Genomic DNA, 20476 nt, shown 5'->3' on the forward strand with positions numbered 1-20476 from the left:
ACTTTCCCGATCTGTCTTCCATCACAGAATCTTCCCTTCCCTCAAACTACTTAAGAAAACGGTATTTTCAGGCCCTGGCACAAACTGTCACAAACTATCAAACCTTTTTTTTTCTTTTTTTTTTGAGACAGGGTTTCACTTTGTTACCTAGGCTGGAGTGCAATGGTGTGATCTCAGCTCACTGCAACCTTCGCCTCCTGGTGCAAAAGATCTTCCCACCTCAGCCTCCCAAGTGTTGGAGGCCGAAAGAATGAGGGTGGTGACCAACTCAGTATACCACTGGAGGCTATGTGAGCAAACAGCAAACTGTTCGCATGAAAGCAGGTTGCTGGCAAACTGACAAACTGCATCTGCCGCCCAGAACTAATGCTGAGGGCAGTCACGCCCCAGGTGCAGTATTTCTTGTGATTGTCTATGCACAACTGAAGTCTGTTAGCAATCATGTGAACCTGTGATAAATCAAGCAGCTAACCAACAGCGCCTTCTCCCTGTTCTTTCTCCCCAGTAAATACAAAGGGCTGTGGAAGCTCAAGGTCATTGCTCACTAGAAGCAAGGAGCCCCCAGCCCCTTCTTTAAACCAGATTATGTTGTCTTTCTTTTCATCCCTGCGTTCGTCCCCCTTCATTCAGTCCCGTCGTAACCGTCACATCCCAAGTACCTGGAACTACAAGCGTGCCACTACACCCAGCTAATTTTTGGATATATTCTTTTGGTAGATACGGGGTTTTGCCATGTTGCCCAAGTTGGTCTTGAAATCCTGGACTCAAGCCATCCACCTGCCTTGGTCTCTTAGCGTGCTGGGATTATGGGCATGAACCACTGCACCCAGCTTTATGAACCAAAATCACTGAATTTAAATTACAAGTAGGTGCTCTGTATGATAAATTAAAATATTAAAAAAAAAAAAAACCGGTAAAAACCTCAAAAAAAAGTTTTAAAACAAAGACGTCGGCTGGGCACAGTGGCTCACACCTGTAATTCTAGCACTTTGGGAGGCCAAGGCAAGAGGACTGCTTGAGCTCAGGAGTTCAAGATCAGCCTGGACAACATGGCGAAACCTCATCTCTACTAAAAATACAAAAAAATTAGCTGGGTGTGGTAGCACATGCCTATAGTCCCAGCTACTAGGGAGGCTGAGGTGGGATGATCACTTAAACCCAGAAGGTCGAGGCTACAGTTAGCCGTGATCACTCTACTGCACTGCAGCCTTGGCAATAGAGTGAGACCCTGTATGGGGAAAAAAACAAAAAACCAAAGATGTTAACAAATACATTTTGGAGATGACTTTTAGATGTTTCTAAGTTTGCTAGTTATGTGCAATAAAATAATAGAATCAAATAGTCATATTCATTCTCAGTAAAAATGATCGATTTACTGCCTTTCAGAGAAAGAGAAGTAAATATGACTCCAGAAATGTTACTAAATACCTGAAAGAACAGTATATGCAAACCTAAGAGATTAATAATCCCCTATCCTATCATCCTGAAGGTCATAAAATTCATTTGCTTCTATTATATTATCTGTATGTACTAAAATAAAGATGAGAGCACAGCATGGTGGCTCAATGCCTGTAATCCCAGCCACTGGGAGGCCAAGGTGGGAGGATCGCTTGAGCCCTGGAGTTCGAGAACAGCCTAGGTAACACTGTGAGACCTCGTCTCTATAAAAAAGGAAAACAAAAAGAATTAGCCAGGCATCGTGGTGCATGCCTGTAGTCCCAGCTACTCAGGAATGTGTGGCAGGAGGATTGTTTGAGCCCAGGAGGTTGAGGCTACAGTGAGCTATGACTGTGCCACTGCACTCCATCCAGCCTGGGTGAAAGAGCAAGACCCTGTTGCAAAATAAAATATAAACAAAATAAAATAAAGATGAATTAAATGGTATTTAAGGAAAAACAATATCCTGGAATAACTCCAGAGAGATATTCAAATAGAATTCTGCTTCTAATCCAAGTACCTACTAAGAAGGGGTCTTATGATTAAGTCAATACTCACCAGAATAGCTCGAAACACAGTGGAACCAATTCCCTCTGCCACCTCATACTCTCCTTTCTCATTGGGTCGTGTAAAGTTATGTTCTCGGCCAGATCCAAACATCCTATGATAGTAAATAATTGAGAAATACGTCAATAGAATACTTCCTTCAAAAGGGAAAATGGATTTCATGTACAAATGTAAAAAGGAATTATATCACTAAATTAGTCAAGAATTTTTATCATTAATGTATTCTGGCAAACATCATAAAAGAAGGAATATTAAAAACATTTTCTTTTTGATGGTAGGGAATACTAGTATAGATTTTCTCTAAGCAACAATAAAATAAACGACAAAATTCAGAAGCTAAAGAGCTTTCCTACCCCTTCTCCTCAGAAAACAACACCAATCAATTAATCAAGGGAAAAAGGTGAGTTTTTAATACTAATCTCACCAGGAAGAAAAAAAAAGGGAAACCATGTTATCTGTGCTTTTTCCTTAAAACTGCTGTTTTCACTGTACAGTTAATGCCATAATGCAGCACATAATAGCAAGCTAACCTGAGACAAAGTGATATGATACAGGACAAGTCAGGTTGTTTTACATTTCACAATCTTAACTATAAATGTAACAAATCCTACTCAAAATTATTAGACTTGCATCCTGGAACTGAAAAACAAGCAATCAAATGCTGGGATAGATAGGAATTAAGAAATAGGACAATGGCAAGTTTAAGAAAATAAATAAAAAGCTCTTATGTAAGAAAATACAAATGACTTTATGTTTTTTTCAAGTCATGTTTGTTGGCCCTTCAAGAGTGCAATTTCCAAAATATGTCCTTAATAATAAAAAATGTACTCTAGTACTCTCCAGAAGATACAAAAATCATGATTAAAGAAGGGTGAACCTCTAGATCCTATGGTATGGTTGAATTAAGTATTCTACTTAATAGTTTCCTAATTCAAATAGTTTTATCTTTCGTTGTAACACAGAAAACTATGAACAACAAAGGTTTTTTATGTCAAAGTTTCCAAAAGAATGCCAACTGCTTTTTACAGTTCCCATGAATATTAACTTTCATCCCCAAAGACACACTTTAGCCAATCGGCCTAAAAAGAAGGCTTTGCTAATTGAAAAAGAAAAGAAGATAGTCTTTCAGGAATCAAATGTCATGATTTAAACTTTTTACAAAAGGGGAAAAAGCTACTCTTTTCACATCAATATGAACACTTAAAAACCTTTTTTTTCTTAAGAAAACATAACAGCCAAAATTTCAAATATCTACTTTTTATTGTTTCTATATATCTGATGTAAAAATATAAAGTATTAACAGTGTCAAGTCATATTACTGATAATTTGTCAATAAGCCTCCCTTATAACACTAAAACTATAAAAAAGCCTATAGTTCAAAGGTATTTTTTTCATGATATAAAGCATAGTGTCAATGTTGAAGGAAAATATTTAGTTACTCAAAAATGTATACAATATCACAACGGCAGCATTTACTCTGTTACAAGACAATGATAAATCACACACACACACACACACTGCATATGCAATCTAGTAAAGTACAAGTTTTTATCTCATATAAATTTCTATTTCGTGTACATGCCCTTTCACTTGATAGTAGTGTAACCAAAGATACTGATTTTACAATTAAAAGGTATAGTTTGGACATGGGGAAAAATCAAGTCTCTATTGTCTATCTCCTTCTTAGACTGTGGTTCCCATAACTGCAAACTTTAAATAGATCTATTACTCTGGACCAGCACAAATCAGAAGATGACAATTATTTCCTTCATTTTGCTAACTACTTGTTGACATTCCTTTTTTATTTTATTTTTTTAAGTATCTACATCAAACTGACAATTCATGCTGACTTTACAGCTAAACAACCTATTGGGTTTTTTTTTTCCGCCTTTAAACAATGCTGATTGTTTACATTTTGTGATTCAATGGGAACCCAAGTGCAGGAAACATATTATCATTGCTAAATTCACCTGGTTAGATTCAATTTACAGTCTCAATATGTAAAGACATTTTAGTATCCTGACTTCAATAACTAATATATTTGCTATTTCTACTGGTACTGCAAAGAACACTAGAAATAAAACCAAGTTCAAGCTCTTACTCTATCACTTTCTAGCTGTATTAACTTGGGACAAGTAATTTAGCCTCCAAAGCTCAGTTCTTTCATCTGTAAAACAGAAATGTTACATTTCAACAGAGAATTACTGTAAAACTTAAATGAAAAAATAATGGCGGTAAAAGCACCTTATAATTAGTAATGCAAATAACTGCAATAATACAAACCTGCCCAACATTGTATTTGGCTGTGCAGTAAAAATGGATGGGTCTACAACAAATCTAGTGTTATCCACTATTAGTGTCACTCGTTCTGATGTTCTTATATTCCGAGCTCCCTCTTTTGCATTTTCATATACAAACACCATCTCCCCAGATGTCTTACAGCTACCATCTGAACTTGACTGACTACTGTTTCTGCTGCTGGTCCCAGCACTGCTAATGGAACCATTTGGGGATGCTTTTTGAGGACGTGGACTGCTTGGACGAGAGGAACTGTGATCTTTTTCTCGTTCTGAAATAAAGATGTTAGACAAAGTTAGGAAATTTTCTTTTAAAAATTCAAGATATATATATATATCTCTCTCTTTTTAAATGTTTGATTTATAAAAGTTGTTTTAAGTCACAGCATTTCTACTTTTCAGTTTCAAATAACATGTTAACAGAACACCATAAACATTCATTTAGTTCCAGGAATAAAACCCAAAACATCAAAATGCTTTCTAAAATCTTTATTTGTAGACTTTTAAAAAAGATGTATAGCTGACTAATGCTAACCCCCAAACTAATATCAAGATTAAGGGAAATTTTATATTTTTACTCCACTTAAAAATAGAAACCCAAGGAACCGAATATTCTTACAAGTAAAATAAATATGCTTTGAAAGTTATTACAGTAAAAGATTAATAAGAATACCAATTTAAGCTGTCCTAATTACTAAAAGAGATAACACTATTCTGAGAACACAAAGTACAATCTTTAGAATCTCACCATATTAATAAGGGCATTCTAAAACCAGCAACTTATCTCAAAAAAAGAAGGCCCCCATCCCCCACAAAAAAGAAAGAAATTCACTAAGGGCAGTAAGAAGTATTCATTTATTTTTAATGATTTTTATGTCTACCAAATAAAGTGGCTTTAGTAGCTCATGATATATTGTTTTCTTCTCATTCTCAAGTTTGTTGAATAAAGCACTGCTACAAATTTTATGATCTATAATTATAGTCAAATAAAAACTAAGATTTTGTGATATGTTTCACTTAGAGACTAGATCACTAAACTTTAAAGGTGACCTAAAAATGTACCTCCATCTCATCAGTTCCATCAGCTTTTGCCAAATTCCTCTATGACTCAAACTACTTAGAACACTCTGTACAGCATTATTGATTATATAATTAGGTTTGACATATCTCCAGAGATACTCTGACGCCTCCCTTTTATTGCCTGATTCTACAATACTGGTAGCATCTCAAAAGCAAAATTTGCTAAAGCAGTATTAATAAAATAATGTATCATATCCTGCTATTCTACTCCCAGATACTGACTTTTTCATGTAACAAACTGTCAACTCTAATTTATACTTTTGTTGCTGTCTGGCTTATAAGTACTAGTTTGACTTCAAGGATCAACTGAAACACTGACAACTTCTCTCATAATTAGACCCTAATATTAATGATTCTTATTTACAACAGATTATCAGAAACTACTGCTGCATATAGTCAAAGTTTTAATTTGTCTCTTCTGCGGGGGAAAATAAAAATCAACAAGCTCACATGCTAAGGCACCTCTTCTTCAGCTGGTGTTTTATAGTCATACCATGTGTTCACCTGGGATAACAACGGTCATTTATAATAATGAATAGGAAGGAAGGGAAAGACCTGAGCTAGTTACTAACAAAGTAAAACAAATCACACCTTTCATCTATTTTTATTATTAAATTTGAGATATTGTCAAAAATCAGAATAAATAACATAATGGCTATTCTACCTTTCAGGTCCTTTGTAAGCATGATAATAACTAAACTCCTATCAATAATTTACTACAAACTATTGCTATATATTTCATAAGACAAAAATTAACTTGAGAACTTTGAAAATCTATATAGCACAGTTTCAAAGGCTTTTCAAATTACTTATTTTATAAGACTGTACCAGAGGTTAAAAAATTCACGTTAACTTTGCATTTAATAAGCTGTTTTTTCTTTCACAGCAAGAACCAAGTTCGACTAAAACATAAACAATTGAATAGAAGAAGCTAATTACACTCTGCTGTATTAGGCACAATTCAATGTCATTACTACTTTAAAAAGGTAAATGCATGTTTTTAAGAACTGTTAGGAAGGTTAGTTGATTTTACATACCAACATGGTGCTGTCGTGTTGGAGAAGTCACATTTCTAATACAAGGAGTGAGTTGAGACTCTGTTCTTTCATGAGATGAATCTCGTGATCTGTCACTTGACCTTCGTCTATCTCTTGATCTCTCATGTCCCCCACTAGCACCATGTAGACTCATTTTGGTGTGGTCGACTCCTCCCTTAGCAATACGCGAGGATGTACTGATAAGTTAGAAAGGAAAATTAACCATAAAAGCAGAACGTAAGATTGCAAACATTTTAAAAGAAAAACCCGAGTAACATAAAACTAATATATTGAAGTGCAAAAATCAAACGCTACTTTCCAATTCTGAAACCTAATTTACCTCAAACTTGTAGGCTTTAAAAATTCTGAAATAATGTGTCTTTGAATACTGCATAGTTGAACTCAGTTTTTCTGAACGAGAAAACTAACGCTTAGAAAGGTTAACTAACGTATGAGTTAGTAGAAGTTGTAGTAATAGTGGTAGATCACCCAGATATCTTAAATGTTACTCAAATGTTCTTTTGATTTCTTTCATTGTGGGGGAAAAGAGAAGGCAAGAGCTTCTGGAACTCCTAAAAAACTGAGGAATGGGGCAAATAAATTGGTCTCCCTGCCAAACAAACTAAGTCTACATGCTAACTTCAATCAACCAACTTTGAGTTGAGTCTTTTCAAAACACTATGATTTTTTTTTAAAGTTTTTCTGAAAAGCATTTCTCAGCCAGGCGCAGTGAATCATACCTGTAATCCCAATGTTTTGGGAGGTCAATGTGGATGAATCGCTTGAGGTCAGGAGTTCGAGACCAGTCTGGCCAACATGGCAAAACCCTGTCTCTACTAAAAATACAAAAATTAGCTGGGTGTGGTAGCACACACCTGTAATCTCAGCTACTCAAGAGCCTGGGGCACAAGAATCGTCTGGGAGGCAGAGGTTGCAGTGAGCCAAGATCATGCCACTGCACTCCCGCCTGGGGGACAGAGCAAGACTCTGTCTCAGGAAAAAAAAAAAAGAAAAGAAAAGTATTTATCTGAAAAACCTCACAAACCTACCTACTCTGACTACATAAAGTCACAGAATTTTTAAAAACTTAAAAATATCTTATATATAATAAACTTCTCCACCAGAAGTGAAAAACTCAGAATGTTGATTAAAATAGTCCAGTTTACAGAATATTTTAACACAATTATGTATTAAGTTACACATACTATATGTACAATGCTATGCTAAATGCCAACAGAAAGAAGCTTCCTCAGGAGCTTGTTTTCTAAGTGTAGCAGTAATAGATGAACATGCAGAACTTTAAACAATTCAAGAGTTATCCCAGCTTCCAAATATAAAACTACTAAACAGTTCCCAAATACGTAACTACTAAATGGGTATTAGATAATAAATGCTTTAGGATCTCAAAGAAAAAAGACATTGCTATAGAGTAGCCACTAGTGTATCACTAGTGTCCAGCTCCTGACAAATAGATAAAATTTCAATAATTAGATTACATTTTGCAAATAAGAAAACTGATGGTAATAAAAATAATAAAGCCAGACCTAAGGCAATTTGGAAATTTACTATGTTAGCATATACTATGGTTTAAGCAATTTGAAAATTTACTATGTTAGCATATACTATGGTTTAAAAATATTAAAGTACTTTTTAGAAACAGAAGGAACTTCATGGCTTTAAAGTAAAATTGTTGTCTAATGCTTATTGCTTGACATTTTGAATGATACTTAACATTCTGGAAACTTAGGTTTCTTATTTGTAAAATGTAGATTCTATTTATTTTCTAAGGTTAATAGGTGAAGTAAATGAAGTATAATAAGTAAGCTGACCAGCAATGTACCTGGCACAACATAATTGCTCATGAAATGTTAGTTTATTTAGTTATGACAGATGAGGATATTAAAGTTCAGAACTGCAAGACTTGCTCAGGGTCACATAGTATTTAGTAGAAATGCTAATAACACTATAACCTAAGCCTTTTGATTCATTCCAGTGCCCCTTTCATAATATTATACTGGTCTCCTTTAGCAAAACCATATGAGTTAAAATTTAATCTTGGTGATTCAGAAAGCAAAATCTTTCAGTGTCTCAGGGTCATCTCTTTGGTTGATTTTATTAGCTTTAATATTTTTTGTTATTTTGGTGGTTTCTTTCATTATAAAAATCAGTCATCACCTTGCTATAACAGACTACAAGGACAGAAGATAAAGTTGACTTTGTATTTATCCTGAAAGTTACTTCTAGGGAAATAAAGGCAATCTAACAGCCTTTATCAGTTATTTGTTTCTCATAAACCTACAGAGAAAAATTCTACTCCCACCTTCATTCTAGTGAAAAAAAAAAAAAATCAGAGTACAGCTGCATCAATAGAACAAAACCTTTTCTTTCAAACAGAACAAATCAAAAGATCCTACTGCACTTATGTTTTTAAAAAATCGTTAGAGTAGGAATACTGGAATTTCTAGCTTGTTTTCTAAAGTAGGAAAAAAAAGGAATCCACACTAAATAGAACAAAGATCATATATAGAAAAAATAACTCTTCAAATTATTCTGGTGGCTAAGTTTTCATCTTTTTCAATTATAAGAAAGCACATTATCTAAATGTGACTCTGGTAATTTCATGGACAAGGTATGAGCACAACTACGAGTAAGACAAATACAAGCTAAATCTTCAGTGTGAGTAAGGGCCAAGCAGACTGACTAATTAAAAAAGCGTTTTCACCAGACATCTCTGTAGCTGAAAGACTAGTCACTGCTAAAATATTGACTTCATTTCTAAAACACTTAGATTTTAAACGAATTCAAAAGATGTCATAATACACTTTCATATTTTCTTTTAATTCCCACATAGACTGAACCCTGAATCAGACCTTCAAAATCAGATGTCATGGAAGACAAATTATGTCCTACTATATTTAATTCAATACTTTTAGATTAAGAAAGCACTCTAAAGGCAAAAACAGTTAATATGTACAAAAGAAAATGAGGACGAGCAAGTTCAGAGGGGAAAGCTCTGCTTCAGGCTGCATTGAAGAGTTTGGGATTCATGAACTAAGTATAGGTAAGGACATGAAGACTAGATTAGCCCTAATACCTATTTCCAGCCAAGATAGAATAACAAGGGCTGAGTTTATACTCCTGTCTGACACAACCCAAGAAACCAAACAGAATATATGAAACAATAGTCTGCAAGACACGGCATATCAGGCAATGAAGGAGAGCAATCACTGAAAAATGGAAAGCAAATTAGATAGGCCCAACAATTGTCCCAAATTACTATCTTGAGAGCATTTGCAAAGTAAACACAGAGAGGGAAAACACAAGCAGAACCCAGTGGACTGTGAGTGAAAGACATGGAGCTGGGACACTGGGATAAGAGATGGCTAGAGTTCTAAGGGAAAAGTAACACAGAGAGAAAATCTCAGAAATCTGCAGAGTCCTCCTTGAGTACTGAGCTGGATACCAGTCACACATGTGAGGACACTATGAAAAGCTGGGGAAAAAAACCAACTCAAAGGATTAGAGGAAATAGTGCCCAGCACTCATATAGGGCCAGGAAAAGGTCCTGTTCCCACTAGTTCAGACTGGAAAGCCTAATAATTTTTAAGGCATTGGGAAGAGAATTAGAAGACTCTAAAATGGGAAATAATTACAACTAGACTGAGCACTGTTCCAGTTCCCCTAACAAATTTTAACATCAAGACCAAAAGGACCACACTATTTCCATATAGCTAAATCCTAAAGCAAAGCTCAAGAATATTTGTAAGTATAAGAAATATCAAACACACAAATGAGGTAAAGTTTACCATGTATGGCATCCAATCAAAAATTATCAGGCATGCAAAGAAGTGAGAACACATAATCTATGAGGAAAAAAAATCAAGTGAAATAAAACGTGAACTGACACATATGTTAGAATGAGAAATAAAAATATTAAAAAGTCACTATAACCATAGCCCTCCAAAAAGAAATGTAAAGACACACAAGATTAAAAAGATGCAAATCAAGCTTCCAGAGATAAAAATGTTTACATGTGAGATGAAAAGTATACTAAATGGCCCTTTAAAATGACTATAGTTAACAATAACTTATTATATATTATCAAATGGTTAGAAGACAGAACTTTGAATGCTCCAGACATTTTTAAAAAATGATCAATGTTTGAGGTGATAGATATGCTAATCACCCTGATTTGCTCACTACACACTGTATACATGTATTGAAATATCACTCAGTACCTCTAAATATGTATAATTATTACATGTTACACATTAATTAAAAATCACTTTAAAAAAGAAAAGCACACTGAATGGAATTAATGGGAGATTACACATTATAGAAGAAATGATTAACAAATTTGAAGACAATGCAATAGGAAATATTCAAAATAAAAAAGACAGAGAAAACAGAAAAATAAACAGCATGAGTAAGCTGCAGGTCAATTTCAAGTGGCCTAATATAATATAATAAATGGAGTCCATGAAGGAAGTAGGAAGGAAAAAAAGGAAAGTAATATCTGAACTTTCTCCAAATTTGGCAAAAATTACAAACCCAGATTCAATATGCACAACAAATTCCACACATACTTCAAAGAAAAAAATGAAAACAAACCCTGTCAATCTAGGTTTGCCATAGCCACTAAAAACATCTTTCAAAAATAAGAAGGATCTGCACTGATTTGTCAGAAAAAAATAAGAAAGTACAGACATTTTCAGGCAAAAAAAGACAAAGGAATTCATCATGAGAAGACCTGCACTGCAAGAACAGTTAAAAGGTAGTCCTTCAGGCAGAAAAAAAAAAGCTAATGCCAGATGAAAATATGAATCCACACAAAAAAATGAAGACCACTAGAAAAAGTAACTGCATAGAAGAATATAATTTTTTTCTAATTGTTTAAATCTCTATAAAAGATTAAACAATAATGATAATAATAATAGAATATGGGGTTTATAACATACACATATAACTAGAGCAGCACAAAGTCTGGGAGAAAGAAATCGAAGTATATTATTGTAAGGTTTTTACACCACACAAGAAACAGTATAACATCACTTGAAGGTACACTGTGATAAGTTAAAGATGTATACTGTTAATACTAAATCAACCACTAAGATAAGAAAACAAAAAATTACAGTTAATATACCAAAAAAGGAGATAAAATAAAATCATAAAAAAAGATTTGGCTAATCCAAGAGGGCAAAGGAAAAAAGGGATTGGGAGGAAGAAGGAAAAAGAACAAATGGGACAAACGGAAAATAAATAACAAGATAACACTTAACCTTAACCATGTCAATAATCACATTAAATACAGATAGTCTTAGCCATTGAGATGTAAACAGTCTAAACCATAAAAGGTGAATGAAGATTATCAGATTGGATATAAAAGCTAGATCCCCAGCCTGGCAGATCACTTGAGCCCAGGAGTTCGAAACCAGCCTTTCGCAACTTGGCAAAGCCTCATCTCGACAAAAAATACAAAAATTAGCTGGGTGTGGTGGTGCATGCCTGTGGTCCCAGCTACTCAGGAGGCTGAGGTAGGAGGATCACTTGAGCCTCGGAGGTCAAGGCTGCAGTGAGCAGAGATTGCACCACTGCACTATGGCCTGGGCAACAGAGGAAGACTCTGTCTTAAAATAATAATAATAATAATAATAATAATAATAATAATAATAGTAATAATAATAATAATAATAAAAGCCAGGTCCAACTATATGCTATATGGTATAAAGAGATTCAATATAAAAGAATGAGGAAAGATACACTATGCTAGCACTAGTTCAAAGACAGCAAGAGTGGCTATATTAATATCAGACAAAGCAGAGTTCAGAACAAAGAATATCACTATGTATTTCATAAAGATAAAGGGGTTAATTTATTAAGTGCACATAACAATCCAAATGTTTTTCTGCCTTATGAGAGAGCTTCAAAATACAGGAGGCAAAAACTGATAAAACTATGAGAACTAGACAATTCCACAATTATCATCAGAGATTTCATCACCTCTCTCACAATATTTAACAGAAAAACTACACAGAAAATCAGTAGGGATTGATGAGATTTGAATAATATTATCAACTGACTTGACCTCACTGACATTTACGGAACACCCAAAAAGGGCAGAAAACTCATGCTTTTCATGTGCACACAGAACATTTATCAAGATAGATCATATTTTGGGCAATAAAACAAGTATCAATAAACTTAAAAGAATTTAATCATACAAAGTATGTTCTCTGATTACAATGGAATTAAAGCAAAATTCGATAACAGAGATATCTAGAAAATTCCCAAATACTTGGAAATTAAATAATATCTTTAGCTAAACAACTTACAGAGCAATAAATAAAAAGGAAATTAGAAAATTTTGAACTAAAAGAAAGTGGGAAAAAACCCAAAATACCATAATTTGTGGCATGGTATGACATTGTAACAGTACTTAGAGGCCAATTATGGCATTAGATTCCTATATTAGAAAAGAAGAAAGGTCTAAGAAAAATGACATTCGTCAATAAAATTGTTAAACCTCCACCCAGACTGCTTGGGACAAAAATCGAGAAGATACAAACTACCAATGTCAGAAATAAGAGAGGCTACAGATACTAAAAGAATAATAAAAGAATATTATAAACAACTTTAAGCCAATAAATTCAACAACTCAGAATGGACAAATTTAAACCTACAAAAAAGCTCACTTAAGAAAAAGTTGAATAGCTCTATGTTTACTAAAGAAATTTAATTTGTAGTTTAAAACATTCCCTCCAAGAAAACTCTAGGCTCATATGGCTTCACTGACAAATTCTACCAAGCATTTAAGACAGAAATAATATCACCCCTACACAGCTCTTCCAGAAAATTGACGAGAAGATAGTATTTCCCAACTCATTCTATGAGACCAACATTGCCCAGACACCAATATCTAGAAAATTCCCATACTTGGAAATTAAATAATACCTTTACCTAAACAACTCACAGAGCAGTAAGGAAATCAAAAAGGAAATCAGAAAATTTTGAAGTAAAAGAAAGTGGAAAAAATATTACAAGAAAAGAAAACCACAAATCTTAGAACACAAATATCAATATTCTAAACAAAATTTTAATACATCAAATCCAGCAATACATACAAAAAGAATAGTAATCAAAGACCAAATGCTCTCCATTTAAAATCAGAAATAAGAATGTCCACTGTCACTTTTCTTCAACAATGTACTAAGGATTCCAGCCAGTGCAATATGGCAAGAAAAGACATTCAGATTGATTAAGATGTAAAACTATCTTTATTTGCAGAAAACATGATCATCTATTGTAGACTCTAGTAAAAAAAAAAAAAAAAAAAAAAAAAAAAAAAGGTTACTAGAACCAGTAAGTTCAGCAAGGTTGCAGAATACAAAATCAGTATTTTAAAATGAACTTTATTTTTACATACCAAGAATACGCAACCTGAAATTGAAATTTTAAAAACACCACTTACAAGTAACACCAAAACCTGAAATACTTAGGGATAAATATGACAAAAGATGTGAAAAACTCACACATTGGAAATTATAAAACATTACTGAAATTAAGAAGACCTAAACAAATGGAGAAAACTACTGTCTTTACAAGTCAATTTTCTCCGTAAGTTAATCTACTGGATGCAACATAATTCCAATGGAAAACTAAGTAGGCTTGCTTATCAAGAGTGACAAGTTGATTCCAAAATTCATATGCATATGCAAATGACTTACAATAGCCTAAATAACTTTTTTTAAAGAACAGTTGGAAGACTAACACGATCTGATTTCAAGACTCATTAAAAGGCTGTAGCAATGAGTAAAGTGTGCTACTGGCATAATGACAGGCACATACATCAATGAATCAGAATAAAGACTCCAGAAAAGAATTCACATACGTATATACAGACAACTCATTCTCAACAAGGGCTCAAATACAATTCAGGGAAGAAAGAGTTTTTCATCAAATGGTGCTGGAACAAATGAATATACAATAGGTATTTCATGTTCAACAATTCTAGAAAAAACAAAAAAAGGAACTCTGCGTAATAGTTCCCATCATATACAAAAGTTAACTCAAAATGGACCACACACCTAAATCTAAAACTTAAAACTATAGAACTTCTAGAAATAAAAAGCACAATGCATAAAAGAACAAACCCACAATTGAACTTCATCAAAATCAAAAACTTTTGATCTTCAAAAAACAGTGTTAAGAGAATGAACACAAGCTATGCGCAGTGATTCAAGCCTGTAATCCCAGCACCTTGGGAGGTTGAGGCGGGACAATAGCTTGAGCCCAGGAGTTCAAGACCAGCTTGGGCAACATAGTGAGACCATTTCTACACAAAGTTTTTTAAAAAATTAGCCAGGAGTGGTGGCAGGCATCTGTGGTTCCGGCTACTTGAGAGGCCAAGGTGGTAATATTGCTTGAGACCAGAGGTTCGAAGTTGCAGTGAGTCGTGGTCATCATGCTACTGTACTCTAGCCTGGGCAACGGAGCAAGATGCCGTTTCAAAAAAATTAATAAATAATAGAGACTAAAAACACAAGCCTTAGACTGGGAGAAAATATTTGCAAATCATATACCTGACAGAGGACTGACATGTAAGCTATATAAAGAACTCTCAAAATAATGGGAAAAAATGTGAGATATGCAGATAAGAAAATAAGTACATGAAATGATAGCGTCACTTGTCGCTAAAGAAATGCAAACTAAAATGACACTGTTACATCATTACACATCAGAGTGGCTAAATGAAAAGACTGACTATATCAAGTGTTGATGAGTACGTGTATGAAATGGAACCCTCATACATTTGTGCTAGGAATGGAAAATGGTACAACCATTTCAGAAACTGTTTCAAAAAACAATTTGTTTCTTAAGAAATTAAATATAAACTAGCCATATGATTCAGTCATTCCATTATGTATTTATCCAAAAGAAATGAAGACATTATCCATAAAAAATGATCTGTAAACAAACATTCTTAGCAGTTTGATTTGTAACAGCTCAAAACTGGAAACAACCTAAATGTCTATGAACAAATGAAAGGATAAACCATTTGTGATATATCCATACAATGGAATACTACTCAACAATAAAAAAGAATGAACTACTGACACAAGTTACAACATGAATCAATCTCAAAATAATTACACTGAATGAAAGAAGCCAGATCTCTCCCCACCCCCAAAAAATAAATTATATAAAATTCTAGGAAGTACAGAATAATGTATAGAGCAACAGAGAACATATTGGTGGTTTCACAAAAAAGGGGTATAAGAGTTCAAAGGGAAGGGTTACAAAGGGCACCAAAGAAGTTTTTGAGTGTGATGTATATGCTCATTATCCTAATTATGGTAAGGTTTTCTGGGTATATATATATATGTACCAAATTGTATACCAGAATTGACCTCTTGGCCAAAACACAGCTACCTGAGAATACCATAATAGAAAACAAATACTTAGCCATTTCAATTACACTTAAGTAACAAAAGTCATGCCTTTTGTCTTCTAATAGTCCTTTCTTTTCACACTTTTCTTAGCAGAGTGCACTAAATTCCTTCTCTTACCAATCTACATAGATTCTGGCATCCTCTTCTTGTAATATGGTCCGCAGTCTCAAGAAACCAAAAGCATTTCTACAATCAGATTAAAAACATCTACCATCACCAACTGATCACCACTTGAAAACTTCACAAACCAACATATACTACCCAGTAAACTTACTACAAAAGCCCAAATAAGAACCCTTAATCATGATCCTCTGAGATCACAATTTTCTTAAACTGAGGAATATCAATCACTTCCAAGCACCTCTAGTTACATAAACAAATCCACCTTAAACAAAAAAAAAATATTTCCATTTTTAAATTTTGCAGCTTTATGACTTTAATAATGCTTCTGTTTTCTTTACTATCAACTTTTCACTTTGTTTCAAAATCATGCTTTGAAGCATAAGGTGAATCAACAAGCAGTAAAGTTTCTAAAAACCTTTAAATCTTATTAAAATGGTCACTCTCAGAAGCAAATATCTATCGCTTCTCGGCCTTTTGATTAAGATCAAGTGTAGAAGCAAATATCTATTCACATCAAACTTTATAATGCAAATCTGGTATGAATTTCTGCATATGATTTCGTCACCTAATTTGTTTAAAAATTCTAATTACAGCAACAGTTTTCAATGGCAGGCAGGTTCCTAAGAACTGAAGAAAAACATAAGGATCTTGTTTTGTTCAATGAAACTAGATACTCCTACAAGGGGAAAAAGTTTGTAATACTAAACTAATACGTACAGAGTTTTTAAAATCCAACAGTACTGCAAAGTTTATAACAAAAACCAAGCCATTTTTTGAATGAGTAAACTGTAGTACAGCCATACCATAGAAAATTATTCAGCAATTTAAAAAAAACTATTGATATCTACAACAAATGTGAATGGATCCAAAAGCATTACGCTGAATGAAAAAACCCAAACCTAAAAGTTTATACGCTATATCATTCCACTTATATAATGTTCTCAAAACAACAAACTTATAGGGATATAGAACCAAATTAGGGGTTGCCACAGGTCAGAGTTGGAGAGAGGGTGTAACTATAAAGGGGTAACATAAGAGAATTTCTTTGTGGTGATAGAACAGTTCTATATCCCGATTGTGGTGGGAGTTACATGAATCTATACATACGATAAAATATCACAGAACTATGTACCAGAAAAAAGAAAAAGTGCATGTAAAAATTGATAAAATAGAAGAAAGGTCAATAATTTAGTTATTAGTATTGTACCCATGTCAGTTTCCTGGTTCTCATAATGTACTAAAGTTATGTAAGATGTTATCATTGAAGGAGGCTGAGTAGAGTACCTGGGAACTCACAGTATGATTTTTTGTGACTTTTTGTAAATCTAAAATATTTCACAATGAAAAAGCTTAATATATATAACAAAAGGGGCAATAATGTGGAGACAAAAAGAACACTAAACTATGATAAATTCAGGAACATAAAAAAGGATCCATAAAATAAGGACAGGAATGCTGCAATTCTAAAAAAATTAAAGAATAAGAAAAAGTTCTGAAAAATTCAAAATAATAGCAGAAATTTTTACAAGGTTACTAGAAGGGTTGAAAGAAAATATTGAATATATCCTTAAAAGAACAAAAATACAAAGAAATGGAAAATAAAGCATTTAAAAAGAGAACTAATGAAGGAGGTCAACATTCAACTAATATATGTTCTACAGAGAACAGAGAAAATAGAGGGGAGCACATTTTCAAGGAAATAATATAAGAAAAATTTCCATAAGTAGCTGATATAAGTAGCACTCATATCAGAAAACTGTTGACAAATACACAAAACTGTAATATAAAAAACTATATATAGCTCTGTAAAAAAACATGTATGTCTCCATAAGAGGCTATATACATGTTTTTGTCCATGTTTCCTGGCTCATAACTCCTACCGCCCTTGTTATAATGTTGGGGGCACTTTAGGCCTCAGAAAACAGAATCTCTCTCTCTGACCTTCACCTGCCCTCTTTTCATGGCTCCTTTTTCTCTCCAAGGCAGGCCTTAGAAACTAAAAATACATTCTACTCTTCCCCTGCCTTTCTGTAATGGAGCTGAACATAAAGAAATCCCCTGACCTACTTTGCTTATAGGCCATAGGCCCCTCATTTCAGAAGGTGTCCTGTCCCATACCCTGGAGTTTGAGTGTGTTTTTTTTCCACTGACAATATTCCTATCCATTTGAGTTAGTCAGACCTCAATAAAGAAGCAATATTTTAAATCCTATTTTTATTCTGGGAGAAAAATTAGCTGACTTTTTTTTTTTACTATTCTAACAAATACCATATCCCCTGTTTCAGTTTTTTAAACTAAAGCTTTTAAATGATTTTATATTAATATATTTTTGAAGCAACTGATTTGCTTTTTATAAGCATCGTTAATGTGTTAAGTCAGGATTTAGCAAACTACAGCTCATGGTCCAAATTCTACCCACTGCCTAATTTTGTAACTAAAGTATTATTGGAACACAGCCATGTCTATTCATGATTATTGTTCATGGCTGTTTTCATGCTACAATGACAAAGTTGAGTGATTAGGACGGTGACTGTAGCCAACATAGCCAAAAATATTTATTATCCAGTCCTATACAGAAAAAGTTTGTTGATCCCTGTATTAAATGTCAGTAACTATAATATAAAAAATGCTATCAAACTTCTAAATAGATTTAATAACAATTTATCTCTCATTTCCTTTTTGTGGTCAATTAGCCTTCTATAAACTTTCTGCTCTTCTGCTTAATATATGGTCAGTTTCCCAAGGAACAAAGGCTTAATAATGGAAAAGGGAAGTTCTCAACTGAAGAATTAGTTAAATTCTCAAAAATCACCTGTAAGTCTGTTGTCAGATATGTTTTTCCCATAAAAATATTTTTCAAATGATACTTAAATCCCAGATTACCCCCACAAAGACAACTTCAGCAAGAAATATATATAGCCTAAAAATAGTTTTAATACTATTTCTAAATCCTGACATCTTTCTCTTCTTCCTAAAATCCCATTGCAGCAGCAGCAGCAGCAGCAGCAGCAGCAGTAGCAGTAGCAGGGCCTAAGAGTATCTTTTCAAATTTCAAACGAAGTCACATGAAGACCCAGATACTAACATATGGTGATAAATGTTATAAGGAAAAATAAAGGTAACAAAAACAGAGTGTCACCATTTTGAATGGTCAAAGTAGAACTCTCTGAGGGGGAAATGTCTAAGCAAAGACCTAAACATGTAAGAAATAGAACTATGAAATACAGAAGGGAATAGCAAATGCTAAGGCCTGTGGTAAGAGTCATCCCTGGCTTTTTCAAGACATTCAAGAAGCCCAGGTTTGCTGGAGCATACAAAATAAGAATGACCATGTTAAAAACGTAGCTCTTAGTTAGGCAAGACTAGAACAAGATTATGACAGGCCTTGAAGGAATGTTTAAAGGGTTTTTGCTTTTGTTTGAGTGAAATGGGTAGCAATGAAGTGTGAATTAAATGATCTAATTTACGTTTTAACAGGATCACTCTAGCTGCAAAGCAAACCATGCGAGAATAGGAGAAAGGAGGCAAAGGTAACACCAAGACACCATTTCAGAGGTTACTGTAAATAATCAGGCTAAAGTTGAAAGTGACTTGGACCAGTGTTATGGCAGAGTTACGTGTTAAAGAGTGTGCTAGACTATATATTTTGAAGAATATGTCTCTGAAATTTACTGATGGATGAAATGTAGGAGGTGAGAGAAAAAGAAGAGTTAAGGATGATTCCATGATTTTGTCCTGAGCAATTGGAAGAATGGAAGTTCCATTTACTGAATGCAAGTGAGAGAGTGAGAGGACTAGGTTTAGAAATGTAGGTATGTCTTAGACATGTTAAAAGTGAGATGCTTATTACACATCTGAGTGTACATAAGTCTGTATATACTTATGGACACATAAGTCTAAAGTTCAGGGGGAAAGTCTAGGCTAGAAATACAAATTTGGGAGTTGGCAGTCACTACTTAATATTCTTCAGCAACTTCCTAGCATGAAAAAATTTTTTAAAATAGCTAGCCACTATTAAAAATTATTCAAAGCTAAATTAATGGTTGCACAGGTTTATTGTGTATCTGCTGAATAGTCATTTGTTCAACAAATATTTACTAAACAACTACATTGTGCCAGTTACTGATCTTGGTACTGTTAATGATTGAGAATAATATTATAATGCATGCATACACAACCAATATTTTTCAAGCAATGCTTTTAAAAATTATAATTTTTTTAACTTTTGGAGTATAAAAGATATGAAGTACAAATACAAGACTCAGTTTTTAAAATATTTATCAAATGATTGTGAATATTTTAATAAACTTTTACAGACAGATTTTGATGGAGTCTCACTCTGTCGCCCAGGCTGGAGTGCAGTGGCGCCCTCTCAGCTCACTGCAACCTCCACCTCTCGGGTTCAGGCAATTCCCCTGTCTCAGCCTCCCAAGTAACTGAGACTACAGGTGCCCACCACCACGCCTGCCTAATTTTTTGTATTTTT

The 20476-nt window shown here is 33.9% G+C and overlaps 1 protein-coding gene across 6 annotated transcripts in view; it reads right to left on the reverse strand.

The window, feature by feature from the left end:
• The window catches only part of BTBD10 (BTB domain containing 10), a 71522-nt gene that overhangs the window by 20739 nt on the left and 30307 nt on the right, over nucleotides 1-20476 (reverse strand). For all 6 annotated transcript variants that reach the window (XM_010388393.2, XM_010388391.2, XM_030918892.1 and 3 more), the window contains 3 exons: nucleotides 6419-6615; nucleotides 4288-4573; nucleotides 1996-2098 (listed from right to left, as the gene is read on the reverse strand). In XM_010388393.2, coding sequence (XP_010386695.1) covers nucleotides 1996-2098; nucleotides 4288-4573; nucleotides 6419-6572 — 543 coding nt within the window. In that variant the 5' untranslated portion in view covers nucleotides 6573-6615. The remainder of the gene's footprint in view (nucleotides 1-1995; nucleotides 2099-4287; nucleotides 4574-6418; nucleotides 6616-20476) is intronic.

Source organism: Rhinopithecus roxellana, chromosome 15 (genome assembly GCF_007565055.1).
Source record: "Rhinopithecus roxellana isolate Shanxi Qingling chromosome 15, ASM756505v1, whole genome shotgun sequence".
Classification (NCBI taxonomy): domain Eukaryota; kingdom Metazoa; phylum Chordata; class Mammalia; order Primates; family Cercopithecidae; genus Rhinopithecus; species Rhinopithecus roxellana.